Raw genomic sequence first — 23,920 nt, 5'->3', positions numbered from 1 at the left:
GGTGTCCTTTACTCTCTTACTGCCGAATCCTTCCTTGGCAGACGTGATCCAGACAAGCGTCAACTCTATTTCTTACTCGAGTATCGATGATATTTTATTATGGCATAGTTGGTTAGGTCATTCGAACTTTATTTATTTGAATAGATTGTTTCCCAAGTTGTTTATCAATAAATATTTCAACTTTGCATTGTGAATATTGTGAGTTATCCAAATATCATCGGTCTAATTTTTTCTCTCAACCTTATAAAAGATCCACACCATTTACAATGATTCATAGAGACATTTGGGGCCCATGCAAAGTAAAAACAATTACTGATAAACGGTGGTTTGTGTCTTTCATTGATGAAAATTCACGTCTGACTTGGGTTTTCCTTTTAAAAGATAATTATGATGCAGAAGCCACATTTAAAAAAAATTCCAAACGATTCAGACTCAATTTCACACTAGGATAAAAAATTTTCGGGGTGATAATAGGCGGGAATACTTTAACAATATACTTGGAAAGTTTTTTCAGGAGCAAGAAATCATTCAGCAAAGCTCTTGTTACCATATACCTCAACAAAATGGTGTGGTTGAACGGAAAAACATACATCTCCTTGAAGTTGCTCGAGCAATTATTTTTTAAACGAAAGTGCCTAAGTATCTTTGGGGAGAAGCAGTTTTAACAGCCACGTATTCGATTAATAGACTACCATCCAGGATCTTGAATTTCCAATACCCCATGAATATTTTTGAAAATAAAATCCCCAATACGTGTCTCCTGACTAAAATCCCTCTGAAAATATTTGTTAATCTAGTATTTATTCATAACTTTGATCCTGGTATTTCGAAAGTAGACCCAAAGGCACGGAAGTGTATATTTGTGGGTTATCATGCAAACCAACGGGGGTATAAGTGTTTTGACCCTGCTACCATTTTTTTTTTCCATGGATGTAATATTTGTTGAAGGCAAGTCTTTCTACGCTCCACATCTTCTGGGGAGTTCATATATAGTGAATATGACCACTTAACCGAATCTGATTTTAATATAGAACTGGGAAACTATCAAATTTCAAATTTTAATCAATCCGACATTACAGTGGAGACATGTGAGCAATGAAAAGGGGGGAGACCTCTTTTTGTAATGAAGTGAACTATCGCTAGTTTCAAGCGTTGTCTTGCGGATTACTCATCCGCTTCTATTGTACCTCAAAACCTTATTCTTCATGATATTATGTTTCTTATCAAAAAAAAAATGAAAAGGGGGGAGACCTTGTCATTCAACAATGACATGAGTCTACTCGTGGGCTTGATCTTGAAACTTAGAATGATGCCTCGACCACTCTTGAAAACAACATTGATCTTCCCATTGCCCTGAGAAAAAGGTACTCTATCATGCACAAAACACCCAATCCCAACTTTGTCTCTTTTAAAAAATTGTATCCTCCTATTGTTCGTTTGTCTCTTAGTTAGATGCCATTAGTATTCCTAATAGTGTAGAAGAGGCTCTAGAGATCCCTGAATGGAGAGAGGCAATTTATAAGGAGATGAGAGCTCTGGAAAAAAAAACTATATCTCGGAGAAGGCTGATCTACCAATTGGGAAATCTGTTATAGGGTGTAAGTGGGTATTTTCCCCAAAATACAATTCTGATGGATCTCTGGAACAGTATAAAATATAGTTGGTTGCCAAAAGCTTCACCCAAACTCATGGAGTTGACCACACTAAAACTTTTTCTGCAGTGGCCAAACTCAATACAGTTCGAGTTATTCTCTTTGTTGCTGCTAACCTTGATTGACCACTAAATCAACTAGATGTGAAGAGCGCCTTTTTAAATGGTGATCTAGAAGAAGAAGTGTACATGGAACCAACACCTGGATTTACCGATCAGTTTAAACCAAAGATGTGCAGGCTAAAGAAATCACTCTGTGGACTGAAACAGTCTCCCAGAGCATGGTTTGAAAGGTTCGCAAAGTTGCGAGAAGCCAAAGCTACTGTCAAGGACATTCTGATCTTACTCTATTTACAAAAAAGTCCAATAATTGAAAGATTTCAATGCTAATTGACTATGCTGATGATATAATATTGACTTGTGAGATATAGAAGAGACAAACAAGTTAAAGAAGAGCTTGGCAAGAGAGCTTGAAATGAAGGACCTGGGGCAATTGAAGTATTTCTTTGGAATGGAGGTAGCAAGGTCAAAAAGGGGAATCACAACAAAGAAAATATATTTTTGATCTCCTGAAGGACACATAGATGACTGAATGCAAACTATCAGATTCTCCTATAGAATCCAATAAGAATCTATGAGATATCAACAATGGTGTGCTCCAATGTGTACGTAACATATGATGTAATCTCTTTCTTATTAATAAAATCTCGTTTCCCATAAAAAAAAAACAATGGTGTGCTCCAATGGATACTGGAAGATATCAAAGATGGGTCGGGAGATTGATTTATATGTCTCACACACACTCGAACATTGCCTTCACAGAAAGTATGGCGAGCCAATTTATACTCGTCGTGTGTAGAACACCTTGAAGTTGTATATCGAATTCTTAGATATATAAAGGGAACTCCGGGGAAGGAATTGCTCTTTGAAAAAACTGAGAAACGAGAAGTTGAATGAAGTATATACAGATGCTGATTGTGCAGGATCAATCACTGATTAAGATCAACATCTGATTATTGCACATTTTTGTGGGCAACTTGGTAACATGGAGAAGCAAAAAACAAGGAATAGTTGCAAGAAGCAACGCATAGGCAAAATTCAGATCTATCACAAGGAGTATGTGAAGTATTGTGGCTTAAACGAGTCATGAAGGATCTAGAAATGATTCTTGTGACAACAAAGCAGCCATTATCATTGTTAACAATCCAGTTCTTCATGAGAGAAATAAGCATATCGAAATTGACAAGCATTTCATAGAAAAGAAACTTGAAGACAAGTTATCTGTATTCCATTTGTTCCAAGCCTATGACAAGTTGCAGACATCCTAACTAAGGGCTTATTGAAACAAACCTTCGAAGAACAAGTGAGCAAGTTGGGTATGATGGATTTTTATCACCAACTTGAGGAGGAGTGTCGAGTAGATAAGATTTGATTGGCTTAATTTTAAACTAGGATCCTATATTATTGGTATGATAGGATATTTCCCAGATTTATTGGGATTTGATTTTATTCTTTTGATCTATATAAAGTGTAATAATTCATGACGTAAGGTATGAAAAATAAGAGAATTTATTTCTCCTCAAATGTCTGCCATATTATTCTATAATGTAAATTTCTATGTATCATTTATTCAGCTTTTGTTCTCCATGGAAATTCTAGCTGTGATTATTATTCTTTTCATATTGATTTGATTGGGATTTGTTGTATTGATGAGTTGACACGATAAGTGAGATTTCAATCTACTCCGAATGCGTGAGATTTCAATCTACTCATATCATTCAGAGTGTGGGGACATATGCTTGTTAAGTTGCATCCTCAGCAGTGACAGAGAGTGGCTTGGTTCATTTTAAGTGTTACAACAAGTTGGTTCAATGGCTTCCAAGCTAAAATTACCTGCGGACTCTCGAAATTACCCTGTTTTTCACGCCTTTCAACTGAAAACCTCAAAGTCACCCTGTTTTCCACGCCTCTCGACTGAAAACAGCAAAGAGTTTGAAGCTGAACCACAATTGCCCAATGATGTTGAAGCATAATCGGATGCTTCACATGTGCCCTAACAAGTCTTGGCCCCATGGATGGTGCAAAAAGGTGAGGACGGAATCAACCAAGTTATGATTTGGTCGGAAGGTAGACCAAAAGAAGAAGCTGCCTGGGAAGATGAGAGTGAAATTGTCATGCAATTTCCAGAATTTAGCCATCGGGACAAGGTTTAAGTTGAGGGGGAAGGATCCAGTCCAGGTCCATGAACAGTTGGAATGACCTCACCAGCCCAAGAGAAAGGCCCAATCTACAAATTTTAATAGAGAAGTCCCTGAGTTCACATGGAAAATTAAGGGCAATGTTTGGTTACACGGGGAGCAGGAAGGAATAAAAGGGGGGAGTGAGGGATGATAGAGATTATAAGAAATTTTGTTACTTTGAGAGCTAACTTAGATAGGGGCATTGAGGAGACTGGTTTTCTTATTGTCATTTGAGTGCTCGCACTGTACCGTAATCCCAAAACTTTTAAAAAATTTAATATAGTGAATCGTTCATTTATTAGACACAAGAGTGCTGAGTTGATTGATTCTCTATTTTTTGTTTTAATTTCTGTGTGAATTCTTGCTGCTGTAGTACAGTACTTCTGTGCAAATCCTATAACCTCGTAACCCTTCACCACATCGACAGCTTATCTCTAAACTCACTTAAGTTAAACGACTGAATTATGTACACTGGTCTCGCTTAGTGATTTTTGTGACAGCTTATCTCTAAACTCACTTAAGTTAAACGACTGAATTATGGACACTGGTCTCGCTTTGTGATTTTTGTGAGGCAGAATCAGTAGGATTTCATCTTTGCACAGAAAGTGAATTATGGTTGTATACTCTGCTGTGTGGATGTTTACTAATCATCCCTTCCTTTCCCCAATAAGATCATTCTTTTGTAGTTTATATAGCAATTTATGCTATTTTCCCTCTATTATGAAGAAACTACTCAATCAGTATTAGAACTATCATTATTAGATGTCATTTTCGTTTTCCAATGCTCGTAAATGTAAACTTACTGAACAATTTAAAATTTGATTCAGATTGATGAAGGCCATGGACTGTTTTCGAGGAAAAATCCATCTACTTATACTGAATTAATCAGCTCTGCCAGAAGAGGGCTATATAGGTTTGATCTCTCTTTGTTTATATTTGTTCTTGGGTTTGCATTTTGTTGCTTTTTGCTTACCCTATGAGTTATTGTGAGGTGGTGACTTCAATATTTGGAATTGTGAATTCTCTGTTGGGGACTATTTTGTGAGTGAAAGATCTGGATTGACTGTGTGTGCTTTTAGTGCTTCTGTGTAGTCGTTCAACGTAGTTCAATTCTTATGTGCACAATTCCTACCTCAGTGCCGACCACCGGTTCCTTTTAGTTGTTTGATGTGCTTCTGTTTTGGAGTTTCACAACATAGTTTTGTTGCCTAGAGTTATGTTGTGCCCTTGTAGAGATTTCAGAATATATTATGCTCCTCTTACCTTAATCACTGACTGATTTATTACAGGATTGGAACTGTATTTAAACATTTTGGAACACGGTTATCTACTGATCTTGGTCCAGATGGGTCTCTCGTTGCTTTGCTTGAGGTGTTCTGGCCGATGCTCGAGAAGATCTTTATGTCAGAACATGTTGAGAACGCGAGTTTGTCTGCAGCTGCCTGCAGGGCCCTTGCACATGCAATTCAGGCATCAGGTTCCATGATTTATCCTGGTAGAACCAGGTGTCAAACTAAAAACCTTTTGTGAATCTCAACCTCATGATGGTCATTGCTCAGGAAACCCTAGTCCACAATTGATTGCCTATTTCTCTCCATGCATTAATATGTGCTGATGTATAGAAGATGAAAAGATAGCTTCTTTAAGAACATTGAAAACAAAATATTGGAGCGAAAGATTGAGTCTTTGATTCCTAAAAAAATCCTTACCTTTTGTTGCCTTTAGTAGTTAATGGCTCTGTTTTTCATCAGAAAACCATTTTATACCAGGCGGTCCTTCGTTTTCCTTGCTTGTATTGTGCTTTTACTCACTTCTTGGTGTTTTGAAACTTAGGTTTCTCTGCCAACTGACAGTATTATTGCTTGCTTGATCACCCAAGAGTTGGTTCTTCGCAGGTCAGCACTTTGTGACACTCTTGCCAAGGGTCCTCGATTGTCTGTCAACGAATTTCATGTCATTCCAAAGTCATGAATGCTACTTGAGAACAGGTGCAACTTTACGATAATTGTCTTGGTGTTTTCAATTCAAAATCATATTGAAGATACACATTTTTTCTTGTTTGAAACATGTTCAGATGACTGAATTCTCCATAGATTAAGTTATTTTTTTGAAAATTCATTTGGTGCTGATATAGTTTCTTGGATCAAATTTCCATGTCCAACTTTGGCGCAAGTATCACCTAGGAAGAAAAGAATATACCCAACCTTATTTGTTTAGATGTTTTAAACCTGCTTTCAGCTGCAAGTTGCTAACAATTTTAGGGTGCGCTCATTTTTTATAAGTGCTAGTAAATTATGCATACGCATGTGTAAAATTATAAATGTTTTAAATTTTATTAAATTATTAATTTTATGTTTAATTTAATAATAATTGATAGAAATGAGTGAGGGGTCATACTGCAATTTAATAAGGGTGACATTGAAGTAAGTTACGATGGCAGTTTTGAGGGAAAAAAATGGTGTAAGGACGATTTGGAAAATAAAAGATGGTGTCCTTTAGATTCATTTGTCTTTTATGTACACAACTTTCGCAAAGTTCATCCTAGCTCTTTCAACTCAAATTTTGTTCCTGAAATTATTTTCGATGCTGATTGGTTGTGAATGTGAGTGAAGCCAAGTTTGTTTATTTAATCAATTACTGAAAAAGTTGTTCTTTGGCTTTTCTTGATATACTCAAGAAATCACCAAAGTTTGTCTGCTATTTTTTTTTCAGTTTCTTTTGAAACATCGGTTAATTTGGTTACTGATCGAAATAACCGATTTTTATTTTGATTGTTTTGTATTAAGGAAAATTTCGGTCGGTTGGTTTGGTTTGTTCGGTTTAAGGAAAAATTCAATCGATTTGGTTTGTTAAAAAAAATTGGTTTATTCGGTTTTTGACAATTCGGTTTGGCAGGTAACCGAATGGTCAGCTCCAGTATCAGAGAGGGCCATGTTTAGAGGAGGGATCCACCGTCAGAATTGTCAACTATGGGCTGTAGAAAATCATAGCCCGTGTAGTTTTCTCCCCCCACAGCCCACTGACTCACTCAGTGAGACCCATATCTCTCAATCCATCATGTGCAATAGCGCAGGATGCATCACTTTATATGGTGCTTTCTTTTTAACCCGCCAGAACCTTGAACTTATCGCATTGTCCGGAGCTTCCTTTATAACCTATCGGAACCAATTGATAGTGAGTTCTTTCTCACCGATGAATGTCTTCCGTCTGCATCTAACTTTAACCCTTGGATTTTGCTCAATAAAGTGTTCGGTCGAGCACTTACATTCGATCGGATCTAACACAACAGATCTAGGTAAATTCACTGTCCTTAGAATCTGTTTCTTCTCATCCAATCCACGTCTAAGATCCTCGGTTTTTTTTTTTCTCCTGCAACCTGTTCGAGGTCAGTGCATTCGACTTCTCCTAACCCCTTCTCTGATCCCTCATAACCTTGCAACTGCTCTTTGATAAGCGAACTGCTCTTCTCGACAACTTGTTTGTTTGTTTTCTCTTCCACATTGTCAAGCATCTGGATATCGAGCTTCTCTCCAACTTCTACCCCATTTCCCGCCAAAGTTGCCACTCTAGCCACCTCTTGAAGTCTACCCATTCCTTCACTGAATTGCTGATCGATTTCACTCACTGGCTGATTGATCGCATGATTTTGTAGGGTCAGCTCTATCGAATTCATATCCTCTTCTAATTTCAGCACCTTTTCTCCAATCAGTCAACCCTCACATCAAAATCTGTGGTCGCCATCTTCTTCCCCCCTAAGAAATCCGGCAGGTCGGACCACTGTTACGACCACAATTTACTAACTGAATTTAAATTGCAAAAGAGAAGAACAAATCACTCCCAGAGATGAATTCTGTACAAATCCCTAGCTAGCAGCTCGTATTTTCTGCATCAGATCTATTTTGCAAAAGATAGACCCAACACTTTCCGGCAGGTCATCAATAAAAGTAATAAACAGCCGTTTGTTGGTGAGAGATTGAACACGTGAGGGACCCCAAATGTCACCATGAATCAACACAAAGGGTTTTGAGGCACGATTTAAACGTGAAGGAAAAGAAACCCGTTCATGATTTGAAAATTGAGCTCCTCAAAATAGTATAATCCATTGAATTCCTTAGCACTGCCAATTGTCCCCTAGATCAGATCTTGAAAAACACAATTAGTGGGAGATAATTTAACCAAGCAATCAATTTTTCAGTGGTGCATCCGTCTCTTGACTAGTTTCAAGCCCTTTTGTCCCTCGCCCTCTTGCATTTCTTGGTACCAATTCGCTGTTTTACCATGAATCTCCCAACAGTTCTTGTCACTATGATTCAGGTTTTTACAGCATTCACACCACAACTGCGCCTTTTTTCAAGTTTCAAAACCACAAACAGCCAAGGCTGAATTTTCTGGGACAAAAGTTGATGAATTTCTTTGCATAACTCGTTTGCAAGTTTCCTCATGTCGAACTGCTGCGAAGGCCTCTTCAATAGATGGTAGTGGTTTCATCCAGGCAAGTCTTCCTCAAACATCACCTAAATACTTATTAAGACCACCAAGAAAATCATAAATGCGATATTTTTCCACCGTCTTCCTGTACATGGCAGCATCCTCAGCATGCAGGTGCTGAAAAAATATAATTCCTGCCATAGCTTAGTCAAGGAATTAAAATATCGAGTCATGTCGAGATCACCTTGTCAGAGATTGCGCACTCTATTTCGTAGCTCTAACATTTGAGATCAATTGTCCAGATCTGAATATGCTAGATTCACAGCATTCCAGATTCCTTTGGCGGTTGTGGAGAACAGATACATTTCTCAAATCTTGTCTTCCATGGAGTGTGTATTAGTCTGGCCATCACCGTCAAGTTCTGAGCATCCCAATCTGAGTACAAGGGATTATCAATTTTTGTCTAGGTGATGGAACCATCAAGATATCCCATCTTTCCCGTAGCATGAATTATCTATTGAGTGGATCGCGACCATTGAAGAAGAGTATAATATATAGGAATATGTAAATATTCAGAAAATAAGGATATTGTATATCTTCTATTATTTTCTACTATCTGTTTCCTAAAATTAGGGATTGATCTGGGATAAATAATTATCATTGAAGGACTCCTAGTGTGTTTGATTTCAGCCCTTGTATCTCAATTATTCATTCAAGGAAGTAATGAAATAAAAAAAGTGGAGTTTTTCCTGGTCTCTATGTCATATGCTTCCTCGAGTCTGCGTGTGGAGCCCTTTTAAAATGAAGTACCATTTTTTTGTCTCTTCCTGTGTATAGTAAAATAGAGATTGTTCTTAATCTGTCCTAGAAGGGTTACAGGCTTCTCATTATTTAATCAATATTTCTTCATTGTTTTAGCTGTTGTAGTATTTATTTCCTACCCCGTACATGGTCTTGTTGGATATTGCACTGCAATTGTCTCATTCGTCTGTCTTAGTCATCTGTTACTCATTCTCTCTTTCTTTCGATGTCATTATTTTTTTCAGCTTCTGTTGTTGTTGAGGAATTTGGCAGTAAGGAGGAATATGGACCCTTGTTCGTTCGTACTTTTGAAAGATTTACGGGTTCAACGTCAATAATGGCTTTTACTTCTTCATATATATGTGATCAAGAGCCTGATCTTGTTGAAGCTTACGCAAGTTTTTCATCTTCATTTCTACGTTGCTGTCCAAAGGTGGCATTTCATCCTGTTTTCGAGATGTTTTCTATCATCTATCACTGCCACGTAAACAACTGTTATCATTGTCCTGCTGCACTAGTCATATGTAGATTTTGTTTCTTTTTCCTACTTGCCACTTTTCCTATGTAATTTGTATGTGAACTAATGCGAACTTTAATGTACATTTCAGGAAGTATTAGCTGCCTCTGGTTCTCTTTTTGAGGTGTCCTTGCAGAAGGCGGGTATATGTTGTACAGCTGTGCATCGTGGTGCAGCACTATCAGCAATGTCATATATATCCTGTAAGGCCTAAATTTTTTCCCGTATTTCTAATTATGTTTCTTGAGTTTCTTCGCGGTACCTCGGCTGAAGAAGGCCGATAAAAGTACCTGCGCCCTCAGTCAAGATAGATCAGAATCTGCAACCATCAGAGTCTTCTATGTAAAAACCCGTTTACTCAAAATTTTTATCACTCTGTCTTCATTGGGTCATACGCATCAGTTTTAGTAGATTCCTTGTGTATCATTTTTAGCAGTTCAATCCTTCAAATATATGCTTCTGAGACAAAAGTCCATTCTCATACTGTGCCAAAGTGAAGGGCCCTGGGCCCCGACATTCATTTTATTGAAATTTATCCTACTTTTGTTCTTTGGCTTCATATAAAATTGACTTAAATGATGCTACTGTATAACTCAATCACTAACTTATTTGTGAGCATTTCAGGCTTCTTGGAGGTTGGACTTATGTTTTTGCTGGAACCTATGGCTCTGACGCCAGAAAGATCTGTGCAAGATATGGTGGTAAGGGTCATATCAATCAATGGAGAGGGTCTTGTCTCAAATCTGGTGTATGCTCTACTTGGTGTTTCTGCAATGTCAAGGGTAAACACGGCATCCTAAATTCTTGATGTTGATACATGCGGTTCAGGGTTCGTTGTTTAGAGTTACCCACCTAAACTCCCCTGATCTCTTGTTCATGTAGATGATGCTATATTCAAATTGATTTTCACGTGTCACTTGAACATCTACAGAAAACCATTGACCTTATTAGCAACTTTGCTAGGTTAACAAGTAAGCTATCTTGCACGCGTCATAGAAACTGTAGCTTTCGTTTCAATGCCTTTATGTTTTGAGGCACCACTGTTGTCACCAAAGGATGTTTAGGATGTCCACAACTTCTCTGAAAAGATGAAGCTGAACTGAGAAACTATATAATGTGTTGGGTCGATTTTGTGTGTGCAACTTGTTGCAGGTTCATAAATCCACAACAATCTTTCAGCAATTCGCTGCAATGTGCAGTTTAAGTGAAAGAACAAAGTGGAATTCTATTCTTCACTGGAAATATTTCCAGGGATGGCTACACTCTGCTGTTAGTATTCTCTCTCTCTAACATTGCGTTGCTTATTTTTGGTGTGCTGGTTAAAGTTTTGAAACTGCTTTGAGAATGTAGTATGTTTATCAATGAACTTTAATACTTTCCTCATTGAATTAGTTCCTTCTTAGTTGCAGTGTGCTCATTCAAGTTACTAGCCCAGATCTTAGCTCAGTCAAGGTGTTTTAGTTAATGTGACTTTCTCCATTACGTTGGAGGGCCCAAGAAGCCTCTGTTCTTCAACCGTAAAATATTGTGAACGAGAACTGGTGGAAAATCAAACAAAAAAGGAAATATAAACCATAAACAACTGAGGTTGGATATAGCAAAATGGTCGTAACTTGCCATCATAATGAGTTTGTAAGCTGATCCATAGAAAAATACGAGGACAGTTGCACCTTTCTCTTGTCTGGGAATATTTCTTGAATAACATTCTAGGGTACAAAGCACATCACAAAATAGTTTTGGTATTTACATTTCTAACTTGAGCTCTTCAAGGGCCATATGCTGATGTGCTCATATTGTAACTCAAATGTTTTTAGTCATAGTCAAAGACCTAGATGAAACATTAAACCATCGATTAAAACATGGTATGTAGAATTTTTCTTTTGGGGGACGACCTTTTGACTCGTAGAAAGGCACAATACTTTCTCATCGTTAAGATTACATGTAACTAAACAGGATATTGCTTGATTCTGATTTTATGAATTTGGTTTTCATCATGGGGGTTATCTTCATGTTCTTTCATAAATGACTTTGTTTGCTAGTTACAAACCATTTTAAGATGTGAGTAGTTTAGAATCAGTTTGCACTTTTTGGTTGCTAGTTTTGATCTGTTTTGACATTTTAGTTGCAGACGGTGCCGGCTGAGTACCTGAAACAAGGTGAAATTGAATCTTTAATTCCAATTTGGATGGAGGCCTTCCAGGCTGCAGCATCAGATTATCTTGTGAGCAGGCGAAGTGGAGAAATTAGCCATGGGCACATGCAAGGGAAAGGGTGCAGACTTTTAAAGCGACTAATAAGAGAATTCGCTGATAATCATCGTTATATTCCAAATTTGACTTGATATTTTTAGTTATTTGACGTCAACCACTGCATTTAACCAGCAGCATGAACAGGCTTCTGCGATCAGGTTTGATTTATACCAGGTCTGGTGGATACTGCAATCTCTCATAGTGGGTCAAATTATTGAGGTTGATCCTCACCGCAAACTGGCTAAAAGCTGGCGCAGCTTTGTACATAATCACGGTTGTAGCTTAAGTTAATCAATTTTGTATTATTATATGGTTAGTGTGTACACTAAACAAGGTACATTAAAAGAAATGAAGTAGAATACCTAGGATCTTTTACGTGGAAAGCATGGATGACGTGTTGGAACATGGATTTATTTTTGTTGGTAAATGGAGAAAGATATGCAAGACACGTTTTAATATAGAGAGGGGGAAGTAGAGTTAATGAACAAAGAAGTTGGAAGAGATTCAGGAATAGACTCTGGTTAATTAAACCAAATAAATAAATAAATATATATATATATATATATAGGCTGTCCCCATTCTATTCGTGGTGTATTATTGAAAACGGTGTGCGCTCGGACCGGCCAACTTATGAAATAATTATACTTCGTGCTACTATTATTAATAATATTTTATGAGAATATGATAACGAATAATCTCTTCACAACTGGGAACATTATTGATAGAGCGAGTGTCTATGTGGAATGTGGTGAGTGGTAAATGAAGGTACAAATGAGGATTCAGTGACTTGGATGCGAAATTAATCTAAGCTAAAATGCTGTTAGATTCTAATGCAGCCTTCGCTCTGCCACGATAAGCTTATGGTAACCACAGAACCCATTCCAAACTATTAACTGCTCGCTCATTTAGTAAGAATGATGAATTAGTATGAGCCATTTTACTGTATATTCATTTTTTAGCATTGCAACTGGTAATTTTGGAATTGTATGATTCCGGATTAAATCAAAATTGACACGGAAAGTTTTGTCTTTCTTTCGACTCTTTTACTCTCAACACCATTTCTTTATGATTTTATTTTGAACTTCTAACACGCTTTGTTAGATAACAATCAACATTTATACGAAAATATGTAAAAAAAAAAAAAAAAAAAGAAAAAAATCAATTACAAAGTAGTTGTTTCTTTAATAGCATAAAATCCGGAACATCTATGTGTAGTGTCGACGGATTGGCAAGATTAGAATCTGAGTGAGATTTAACTTATATTTCTTTGTTCGAAACAAGAAAACCGAGTGCGAAAGGCAAAGGAATCATTGAGGCAAGTTGGCAGTAAGAGACAATTCTTCTTCTTCTTCTTCTACTTCCCAACTGGGCTAATACTAATTTACAACCCAATAATAAAAATGAGACACAGCGAAGCACAGCTTATAATAACCTTCTTCTACCTCAATTTCATTTGTGTATAATTGTCTGGTTTGGTGGAGTTTGCTGCCTTGTCGGCGGCAGGTCGCTTTCCGTGTCCGCCCGCTGTCTCTTTCTTAATCCATTGCTAATTATGCCATGACCGTGTCTTAAAGTTGTAATTCACAAATCAAACCATGCTTCTATGGTCCAACCATATTGCGTTTCAAGATTCATGATTTAATCACCATCCATGAGTTTACTATCAAATTTTCATGCTGGTCTAATTTTTTCTTGGACCGGAAAATACAATGTGGATGGGAATGTTTATGATTTCTCCTGATCTGAAAACTGTTTTTCTTTCACCGTTCACTTACAACTGAACTTTCCCAGGGATCTTTCCTCTGCAAAACCAGGTACAGGTTCCCGCATCCTCTGGTCTTTTTTTTGTTTGACCTTTTTCTTACTTGGCGGTTGTTTCTCCTCAATTTTGCTTTCTTGCTTGGTTGAACGCTGATTCTGCTGTTGCTTTGCTTGCCATTTCATTTCTCGATGACCAATCTTGTGTCAATTCCCATCACCATGATCGTTAGTCAACAATCTTGACTTGATTTGCATAAATAATGTTGGAAGTACTTTGTGCCTCTGGATTGTTTCCTTAGAATTAATTTTTACAGCCTTGTCTTTTCTTTAAAACAATCTTCTTTAAAAAAGAGAAACATGATAATGATGTCCTACCATCTCTGCCTGATGTTATTAAGGTATAATATCATCTTCATTCTTATTCTAGTGCATGCATTCCTCGATTGTTTATATTCTTGCAATTGTATCTAGGTAAAACCCCGACCAGAAGCAAAGAAATCCTTGTGATTGCCTCAGTGCAACCTGATTCACATTATCTCCAGATTAGAATCCTTATCTTGGATCTTTTTTTTATGCATACTCTTAATTTCAGGTTCCATGTCCAAATTATAATCTCAATAAAACCGCCTAACACTGAGCTGGATCCCAGTTTAAATGTCAAGGACTCTTGCAGCAATTTTAGGAGGCGCTGCAGGAGCCGTGGCATTGGTGGGAATACTGCTAATTATTTTGTGGTACTGCTTGTTACATGGTAGTGGCGTTTCAAGAACATCTGAGACAGGCTCTTCTGATCCATCTGTTCAAGGTAACTTTTGCATTCTGATCCATCTGTTCACAGCAACTTAGGATTCATTGTAAACGGTCAGACAATAAAATCCTAAGTGCTATGCAGTTGGAAGAGCTACTGGAATTGAGTTTACTTTGCGAGATGCTAGACGCTTCGAGATTGAGGAATTGTTATTGGCAACAAGAAACTTCAGTGACAAAAGTTTGATAGGACAAGGAAAGTTTGGGGAGGTTTATAAAGGCTTGCTCCATGATGGGATGCTTGTAGCAATAAAAAGACGACCTGGACGCCCTACTCAGGAGTTCATTGATGAGGTATCTTTTTATTTTCAAAATAATGTGAATTAATTCAGTGCTATATCATTTAATAGACATGTTTAATATACAACCTGGAAGTGGAATCTTATTTTCGAGATTATCAACCTTTTTCACTTCTTTTGGCTTTTGGATTGCAAGGTAGTTGAGATGAGGGATACAGTAACTTTCTTCCCACCCCATATTGGCGACAATGTTGTACATAAAATTTAAGATTCTAAATAATCTGATGCATTTTTTGAACATTGATAAGTATCTTTATCTTAGAGTTTTATTCTTTTTCTCACCTTGATTCTTCATCAAGATTTTTGTGATTTCTCTTTCAAAATTATTTTTTATATGTCCTTTTGTCGCACTTTTAGGATTTTCCCTTCTTGAAAATAATGTGCACACACACATTGTTCGTAACTTGTTGAACATATCAGAACTTTATTCCTGACACGTGCATTTTGTAAAGCTGGATTTCTCGTGTCATACGTAGACGTAATGTCTATTAATTTTTAAGACATTTTTCTGAGTTCCATCCTTAGATGATTATGGGATATATTTTCTTGTCAGGTCCGATATATAGCATCTATTCAACATCGAAATCTGGTCACTTTATTAGGCTATTGCCAGGAAAGTAATCTGCAGATTCTTATCTACGAGTACATACCCAACGGAAGTGTATCTATTCACCTGTACGGTAATTGACCTCATCCTCCCTACCCTTATGTCTCAATATTGGGGTGTCTGTGCACATATACACGTGCAAGTAAATTTAACTTTAATAATCCAGCTACTTTTTCTACAGAAATCATGTCTCTGCTGGATAACCATAAAATTATTCACCAGTCGTTTGGTGATTTATTTGCCAGTCATTTGATCCATCCACCCGTTTGTTATTAAAAAATATATATTTTCCAAATAGGTCTAATCTTTTCTTGGACTGGAAAATACAATGTGAATTGTATTGTGTCAGATTTCCCCAGATCTGAAAACTATTTTCTTTCGCTGAACTTGGTTCTAAGGTATCTTTCCTCTGCAAAACCAGGTCTGGGTTCCCTACATCCTCTGGTCTTCTTTTTTTTTTACTTTTTCATACTTCGTCATCGTTTCTCCTTCGTATTAGCTTATTTCCTTGATTGAACCCTGATTGTGCTGCTGCTTTGCTTGCTGTTTTATTTCAATTCCCACCATTTTTTCATTATCTTCTTCTGCATTCCTTTCAACTATTTTATTCCCTCGATAATTTCCGAAACTTGTATCCTCTTGCTTTTCTTTCTCCATTCATTTATTCAGCTCTGCTCTTTCGTTTCCCTTATTTGATTACTTTTACTTCTTTAACAAACAGTTTTTTTTTTGTATCTTGGATTCCCCAACTCTTCTTTGACAGGTGCTGGCCAGGTTTCACAGGAGAAGCTTGAGTTCAAGCACAGGCTATCGATAGCTCTGGGGGCAGCTAAAGGTGATCCTCTGCAAAATCAGTGAGCATTTTTGGCTTTCCTTGTAGCGTATATTTTGTTTCACCATAGAAATGTAGCAATATCAATGATGAGAAACGACAAATATTGAGGTTCCAAAAAACTGTAGTTGGTCTCTGTAGCATTGAACATTAATGCTTTAGAACGCGCAGCTCACACATCCTTTAAAACCGTATGCAGGTTTAGCTCATCTCCACTCTCTCAGTCCTAGATTAATACACAAGGATTTCAAAACACTTAATGTACTTGTGGATGAGAATTTCATTGCTAAAGTAGCAGATGCGGGGTTACTCAATTTTCTTGGACGATTTGATAGTGCGGGCCCATCATCTGAAGTTGCAGCTGATGAGATTTTCCTTGCTCCTGAGTAATGCACATGCATTTAGTGATTTATTTGTATAATTCCTCGGGAAGTCATTAGCCATAATTTCATTTATTTGTACAGGGTTAAGGAGTTCGGTCGATTTTCTGAGAAAAGTGATGTTTACAGTTTCGGGGTTTTTCTTTTGGAGTTATTGAGCGGGCAGGTGGCCAAGGACTTGCTAACTTCAGATGTCATGGTCGAATGGGTGTGTTTCTTTTGGATTTTCTTTAAAAATGGTATAATAGTTATGTAAGGAAGGATATATTATTTATTTGTCAGGTGCAAAATCATCAGGATTGTGGCACCACATCTACTATGATTGATCATCGATTGGGTAATAGCTTTACGAAGGAGGGAGTGGAAGAGTTCATAAATTTGATAGTGAACTGTGTGAACCCTTCAAGCGAGAGGCGTCCTGCGATGAGCAATGTGGTCGCAGAACTTGATCGAATTCTTGAGAAAGAAATGAGCTTGACAACAATCATGGGGGAAGGAACTCCAGTTGTCACCCTCGGGAGCCAGCTTTTTAGGGCTTCCAAATAATAAATTTATATAAACAAAATTTCTGCTTGTTTTTTTGTCATGCTTTGTGGTATTACCATATTATTTATTTGTGTGTATTCGTGTGTGTGTGTGTGTGTAGAACATCAAGAGCAAGAGCTGATCCAGGTTTTTGATAATTGTATAAAAACAAAGTGTAATTTTTTTTTAAATTTAAATTCTTTACCCGTAACAGTGTTTAAGAATCTTTTTGCACAGAGATATAGTGAGAGTGGATCACATGGTTGATTCATTGTCTTTCACACCACACATATATGTAAAATATATAATTGCTATGGAAGTGCGTATTTGTTATATGCATAAAGTCTTGATGGTTTTGTTCTTTGTGAAATTGGATTAATTTTTATTTAATGTTAGATAATTTGGTACTCGTGAATTATGATATTTTCTTTCCAATAATATCATGTGTCGGACTCTTAGCTTCTAACAGTGTGTTTGGCAAACACACTAGATTTGAGAGTATTTCATGAGATTTGGAATTGTATTTGGAAATTCAAGTATTTAAAATTCCATTTGGCGTTTGGTTTAAAATTTAAAAATGGTATTTACAATTTCATTTCTTGTTTTGACAAAAAAAAAAATTCGAATTTGGAATTTTAAAATTTTACAAAGCTGCGTTTAGAAATCATATAAAAATAAATAACCCAAAGAAGTTTAGAAATTAATAATTCTTCTCTATTATTTGTATTTGTAAATTCAAAATTAATTATTATTTATTAACCATAGCGCGCATAAAATAATAATTAAAAAATCATTAAACAACTTCAAACTTTAACATGAAATTAATTATTAAACGTAAAAAGAGGCTTTGGTAATTACTATAATTTTTATTATATTAATAAGTAAATAACACAAGAAACTTATAAAATTTAAACGAAATCTTTCAACTTCTAAAAAAAAGTTAAAAGAAAAAAAAAAGTCTATTTATGTAGAAACTTTTGGTGGAGAATGATGTGTTGATGAGAATAATGTGTTGGATTAAAAAGTAATTGTATGTTTTTAAAATCCAAATCCTAAACAAATCCGAATCCGTTTTTGAATCATATTGCCAAACAGTAAGAATAAGATTTTGAATTCCAAATCCCATGAAATCCTCCCAAATCCGGGTTGCCAAACACACTGTTAGGATAAATGAACAAATAAATATATAACCAATATATTTGGAACATATTTATAATTATTTTTAACATTACAAATTACAACTAACACGATTTTAGAGATCAACTATGTTATATGATAATAGAGCAGGTCTCTTGTGAGACGATATCACAGATATTTATTTGTGCGACGGGTCAATTCTGCCTATATTTACAATAAAAAGTAATATTTTTAGCATAAAAATAATATTTTTTTTCATAGATAACTCAAATAAAATATGCATCTCACAAAACTGACTCGTGAGATCATATAATATGAGTTTTTGTGATTATTATAAAAAATCTTATAAAAGTTTATTTTAGTAAATTTGTGTATTCCCTTGTCAATATCATATTTATTTTTCAAAATTTTTAAAACTAATAAGTTAAATTCATTTCCAAAAAGGATATTAAAAATGAACATTAACATGTTGGAAAGCAAAAACAAGCGAGAGAAAATGAACTGAATCTGGATAGACAAGCAAATCAAATATTCAATTAAGATCGCTATTGAACAATTGATAAAACACATAAAAAAACACTTGAAAATGTAAAATTCAATTGTTTCATTACAATTTATGCAAATATCGCATGTATAACTAAGTATTAGTATAATCAAAATCACACCAAAATAATAAAAATAATATCAATATTAGCAAAATTTTATGTACAAATCGTTATAACTTCAAATTTAAAATTACAAATGAAATTTAATCTGAATTTCTTATCTTAAAGAAATATGATTGCATGATACTCTCTAATGCTTTGAAGCAACGATATCAAAAATGTTATGGTACGAGATATACAACTGTATGAAGGGTATAATCAAAACAACTAATGGAAACAGTTGCCCAAAATGTTTGGACATCAAAATCAATATAATTCCAAGGTTAGTATAACGAATAATTTGATATAGAGTTGAATTAAAAAATCTAAAAAATAACAATATTAACCATTCTAAATTTTATAGATCTCGTTTGATATTATCTGAAATGTCTACTACTTAAAAATGCTACATATTTTTTTATAAATCTCGAAAATCACCTTCTAGGCATGCAAGCATGACTATTGGAAAATACACATTTGAAAAATAACCATAATCAAATGACAATTAAAATACGATAGTTCAAAAATTTGCCAACTCGGCCATCAGTCCGGGATGAAAAATTAAAACGAGTAAAAATCCTGAAAATCATCAACATAACGTAACAAACGTACAAACTGATCATGCCTACTCAGAATTCAGCACCTCCAGCCTCCTCATCGACATGCTCACCTGCATCATTCTCACCTAGTGAGTCTAAAGACTAAACACACCTGAAACATTAATAACAAGTACATATACATAACATGCAACAGTGAAAAGTACTGTAATAAAATACATTTCATGATCTTATAAAACCGTATGCATAGCCATTATCATATAACATAATATCAACATATCTGTGTTCGTTTTCTTAATTTGAATTTTGTTCATTAGCTGTGACTTTTGTATCATGATGTCAGTCGATGGATCTATCTACGTATAACTGTGGTACCCGGCGGCAGGGACATCAGCGACAATATTATATGTCCACTTAGCCTTGGCCTTACATGTCATCGTGTCATCGTATTAGTCACAACCAACTCTCATTATCCAAAATATGTCATCATATTCATCACTTAATAAATCATGTATATACGTAATTTTTTCTTGAAACCAAGCATGCAACGTATTTTTCATATTTACATAAAAAGTTGTATTCGTGATAACATAAACTTTTAAAACATGACAAATCGTGTTTAGGTCGCTGCAAATACTGCCAAATCTACCCGAAGATGACCACATCTAAATCTTAATTCAAAGATACCTAAACAAGCTTCAAATCAGCTAATTTAACCCTCACTAATCTCGGTCGTAACGATGTAACGATACCCCAATCAAGAATAGCGCTAAAACCGAAGCCCCTTACACTCTGAACTAGCGTCTAGGCGTCGTGCAGTGTGGAGCTGCAGCGCTGGTGAAGAGCCTAGGCGTTGTGTGCCAGCGCCGAAGCGCTAGCACTGCGGCGCCAGCCTTGCGGGAAAAATTTCACAAAACGACTTTCGATCCAAATTCTAAGCCCCACCCAACCGACTCGAACCGGCCTCAAATCGCTCACTCCTAGCCCACCACATGACCCTCCTGGACCAACCTAGCCGAGCATTCTAGTACCATGCACGCTACTGAGCTGCTCACACAGAAACAACCCAAAGACAAGTATCACCTACACATGTCCCTCCCTTCGATCGACTCCCTCTTGTGACCAGCTGCTCACGGCCCTTTCCTAGCCCCATCATGGACCCTCATAGGGTCAGCTCTATGGCTGGAATTACGCCATGCACGGCTGCATCACCCCTTTCTCCCGATCTAACCACGGAAAGCCCCATGCTCTCCAAGAAAACAACAGATCAGCCCTCTCCCATGCCGACTCAACTTCGACTCCAACCCTTAATCTCCCTCACTCTCGAATTACACCGCCCCTAGCATCTCCAATCAGCATCCCCTTACACAAAGATCAGATAAAAACGTGAGTTACATGAAGATGTAAGCGTATTTCGTGTCAAAGCCGCGCAAAAACGATAACAAATGATAGATCAAAATAATTCTCATGCATAAACACACAAACCAACGTATTATGATATGAATGATGAGAAAAAGAGGATTTATGGCGTGTCCGTCAAAAAACTTGAGATATCCGCTTAGAACTCGCACCGGAGAGGCGGGGAAAGAGCTTCTTTTTAAAACTAAGGAGGATTTTCGTGTGGCTGCTGAGGAACTTCGAAAATGAGGCTGCTGAATGTGGAGGGGACGACTGATGCTGAATGGTAGGTTTAGGGTTTCAAAATGTAGGGTTTAGGTTAAAATAATTATGCACTAATGGGCCAACAATTATAACTAAAGGAGTTAAAAGAGTTTTGGGCCCGCTAGACAATAAAATAAACACACCAAGCTCAATAACACTCTCAAAAAATATTTTGATTGATACGTTTTAGAAAATATTTTCCGAACCCTCAAAAGTCATCCGAATAGATAAAATTTTCATAACGGTTTAAAATACGCCACGGCGAGTAAAAATACTCAACCAAGACCCATTTTCGAAATTCCCCCTTAAATACACCTTATATTAAATAATTAGAAATAATTATTCAATAAAAATACTTTCTTGATTATCTCCGGTCTCCGTTCCTCGTTCGAGCGCGAAATGCAACTTAAAACCTTAATGCATGAAACTTAATAATAATCTTGAAATAAACCATATCCATGCAATAATCATGCACTAAATGCATAAAAATCATTAAACACATATTTAAATAAAACCCTAGATTGCATGCAGTCTGGTTACGTAGATTGAATTTCCTGGACCTTACAATTAGTAGTTCAACTTATACCAACACTTTAAGAATCTAGGTACTTATATCTGGAGGTTCAAGTGTTGGTGGAGGCGGAAGAAACCACTTTCCAGGGGTGAGATATTCTATGAGTGACGTTATATGGACATGTGCTAGGGCTCTTGATGAACCATCCTAACGACTCATGATCAGTAGAAATGCATGGGTATGAGCCGAGGGCCATGTTAGTTAAACATAATGGCCCATTATCGTTATATTATTAGTCCAAGAAAATGAGCATGTTGCAAGAATAACATTGTTTGAAGATACTGCTACAATGTTAATTTGAGCATCAATCAAGAATTTCATCCAAAAAGTACCAAATAATTCAATTTAAAATATTTACTTTATTATTATAAATCATGATTTCATTTCATAAAATAATAAAATACATTTAATAATTTAGTTACATACAAACATTCACAATACTAAGAAGCACAAACACTACAAATTTTTATTTAGATTAATCAGATATGATGAAGATCAAAAAGATGGCCAATAACTTATAATACATGCATTGCAGAAAACAAAAATTGTGCTAGAAGAAAAAGATGAATCAAATAAAATGAAGAAAACGACAGTTAAAGAAATACAAAAACTTAAAAAGAAGATAAATAACAACACATCGAAATATCAAACTAGAACAAAAAAGAAAAAACATAAAGATCGAAGTGATAAAGATACATGATGCAAAGTTATGATCAAAATTAAACAAGAAAAACTTTAAATAAATACATTGAGAAATAAAATAAATATCGTATCTAAGTTCTAAGTTAGTATTTATTAAATGCAGAAATGTAACAATTTACTACAGTTTTGCTATAAATTCATTTTTTTGTAGTTTATTTTCTCACATGTTTTCTACTAGTTTAAATAAAACGGAGTCACATAATTACATAATTTATCCGAACAAAGATCAAATTATACAAATATATGTATTATGTTGCTTATTCTTCTCGTTGGTTCTCGATGTATCACTACCAAAAAACGGGTTGTCAACCGTCGCTATATAGCGACGGTTTTAATACAACCGTCGCTACTCAATAAAAACCATCGCTTTTTTACGCCGATGTAGCGACGGTTTACAGACGCTGTCGCCGATCTAGATTTGCGACGGTTTTTAATAAACCGTCGCAACTGGCAACGGTTAACTTTCTCTCTGTCGCTAATAGCGACGGTTTTTTCCAAGACCGTTGCTATGATTGTATATATACCGAGGTTCGCGAACATTTTTCTTCAGCGATTTTCGCCTATCTCTAGTGGTAGCGAAACTCTATCAATTTTTTCGAAGTTTCTGTTTTTTATTTTGTATCAACATTTTTTCGTATTTATTTCGTAGATTTGCTCGTCGGTGTGAAGCTGCATATCTTCGCGCACATCAGGTTTAAAGTTTTTTTTTACAGAAAATTTAATACATGATTTTAATTTTTGCGTTGTAGTTTGTTTGTGAATTTATGATAGTTGTTTATATACAAACCGTCGCTTCATTAAACGATTTAAAATACAATCTACACGATTTAAATAATACAATCTACACGATTTAAATATTTATTGTAATCAACAAATTCATTAATTTGCTAATTACAGTGGCTTATTCGAATTTATTAATATTTAAGCTTTTTCTTTCAATTGTAATGGTATTAAGATATTTTAATTGTCATTAGACACTAAAAGAAACGGATGGCTTAACGACGGTTTTATTAAAACCGTTACTAATATATTGACAGTTTTTCTTCAACCGTCGCTATATAGCGACGGTTTTATTACCCGTCGCCATGTGCGACGGTCTTGTATTATACCGTCACCATGGGCGACGGTAAAAAACCCGTCACGCAAGCGACGGTAAAAAACCTGTCACGCAAAATTGCGACGGGTTTGTCAAACAGTCGCTATAATAGCGACAGTTTCTTAAAAATGTCGCTATTTTTAGTAAACCGTCGCTTTTCTTTGATAGGCGACGGTTTTATTGGAAACCGTCTGCACAAAATGTCGCCGATCTAGATCTGCGACGGTTTATGATAAAACCGTCGATACTGGCGACGATTTAATTACACCACGTCGCTAATAGCGACGGTTTTTTCAAAGACCGTCGCTATGATTCTATATACACCGAGGTTCGCGAACATTTTCTTAAGCGATTTTTGCCTATCTCTAGTAGTAGCGAAACTCTATCAATTTTTTCGAAATTTCGGTTTTTTTTTTATTTTGTACTAACATTTTTCATATTTATTTCGTAG

At 36.0% G+C, this 23,920-nt stretch overlaps 2 protein-coding genes across 9 annotated transcripts in view; both read left to right on the top strand.

Annotated features, from left to right (window-relative positions):
- Positions 1 to 12,196, top strand: part of LOC140806397 (transportin MOS14) — a 42,923-nt gene extending 30,727 nt beyond the window's left edge. For 5 of the 8 annotated variants that reach the window (XM_073163045.1, XM_073163043.1, XM_073163044.1 and 2 more), the window contains exons 17-24: positions 4,719 to 4,804; positions 5,181 to 5,368; positions 5,787 to 5,879; positions 9,366 to 9,553; positions 9,729 to 9,840; positions 10,262 to 10,419; positions 10,790 to 10,906; positions 11,760 to 12,196. In XM_073163045.1, coding sequence (XP_073019146.1) covers positions 4,719 to 4,804; positions 5,181 to 5,368; positions 5,787 to 5,879; positions 9,366 to 9,553; positions 9,729 to 9,840; positions 10,262 to 10,419; positions 10,790 to 10,906; positions 11,760 to 11,978 — 1,161 coding nt within the window. In that variant the 3' untranslated portion in view covers positions 11,979 to 12,196. Of the gene's footprint in view, positions 1 to 4,718; positions 4,805 to 5,180; positions 5,369 to 5,786; positions 5,880 to 9,365; positions 9,554 to 9,728; positions 9,841 to 10,261; positions 10,420 to 10,519; positions 10,907 to 11,759 lie in introns of those variants that run through there. The other 3 variants (XR_012112479.1, XR_012112481.1, XR_012112480.1) reach the window with 3 other exon arrangements.
- A 921-nt stretch (positions 12,197 to 13,117) lies between these two features.
- LOC140806395 (proline-rich receptor-like protein kinase PERK1) lies at positions 13,118 to 17,327 on the top strand. Its single transcript, XM_073163042.1, has 8 exons — positions 13,118 to 13,700; positions 14,240 to 14,452; positions 14,540 to 14,748; positions 15,307 to 15,433; positions 16,124 to 16,195; positions 16,392 to 16,578; positions 16,657 to 16,780; positions 16,855 to 17,327. The coding sequence occupies exons 2-8, from the start codon at positions 14,302 to 14,304 to the stop codon at positions 17,116 to 17,118; spliced, it is 1,134 nt and encodes a 377-aa protein (XP_073019143.1). The 5' UTR covers positions 13,118 to 13,700; positions 14,240 to 14,301; the 3' UTR covers positions 17,119 to 17,327.
- Positions 17,328 to 23,920: the final 6,593 nt, after the last annotated feature.

The sequence above is a fragment of the Primulina eburnea genome, chromosome 11 (genome assembly GCF_022965805.1).
Source record: "Primulina eburnea isolate SZY01 chromosome 11, ASM2296580v1, whole genome shotgun sequence".
Classification (NCBI taxonomy): domain Eukaryota; kingdom Viridiplantae; phylum Streptophyta; class Magnoliopsida; order Lamiales; family Gesneriaceae; genus Primulina; species Primulina eburnea.
This window is presented reverse-complemented; position numbering and strand designations above follow the sequence as displayed.

What these genes read in the sequence shown, in the direction of transcription:
- LOC140806395 (XM_073163042.1), top strand. Translation starts at nt 14,302, where the DNA reads ATGTCAAGGACTCTTGCAGCAATTTTAGGAGGCGCTGCAGGAGCCGTG. An exon ending in TGTATCTATTCACCTGTACG is followed by an intron (nt 15,434 to 16,123) that starts GTAATTGACCTC and finishes CTTCTTTGACAG; the next exon opens with GTGCTGGCCAGGTTTCACAG. An exon ending in GAGATTTTCCTTGCTCCTGA is followed by an intron (nt 16,579 to 16,656) that starts GTAATGCACATG and finishes TTATTTGTACAG; the next exon opens with GGTTAAGGAGTTCGGTCGAT.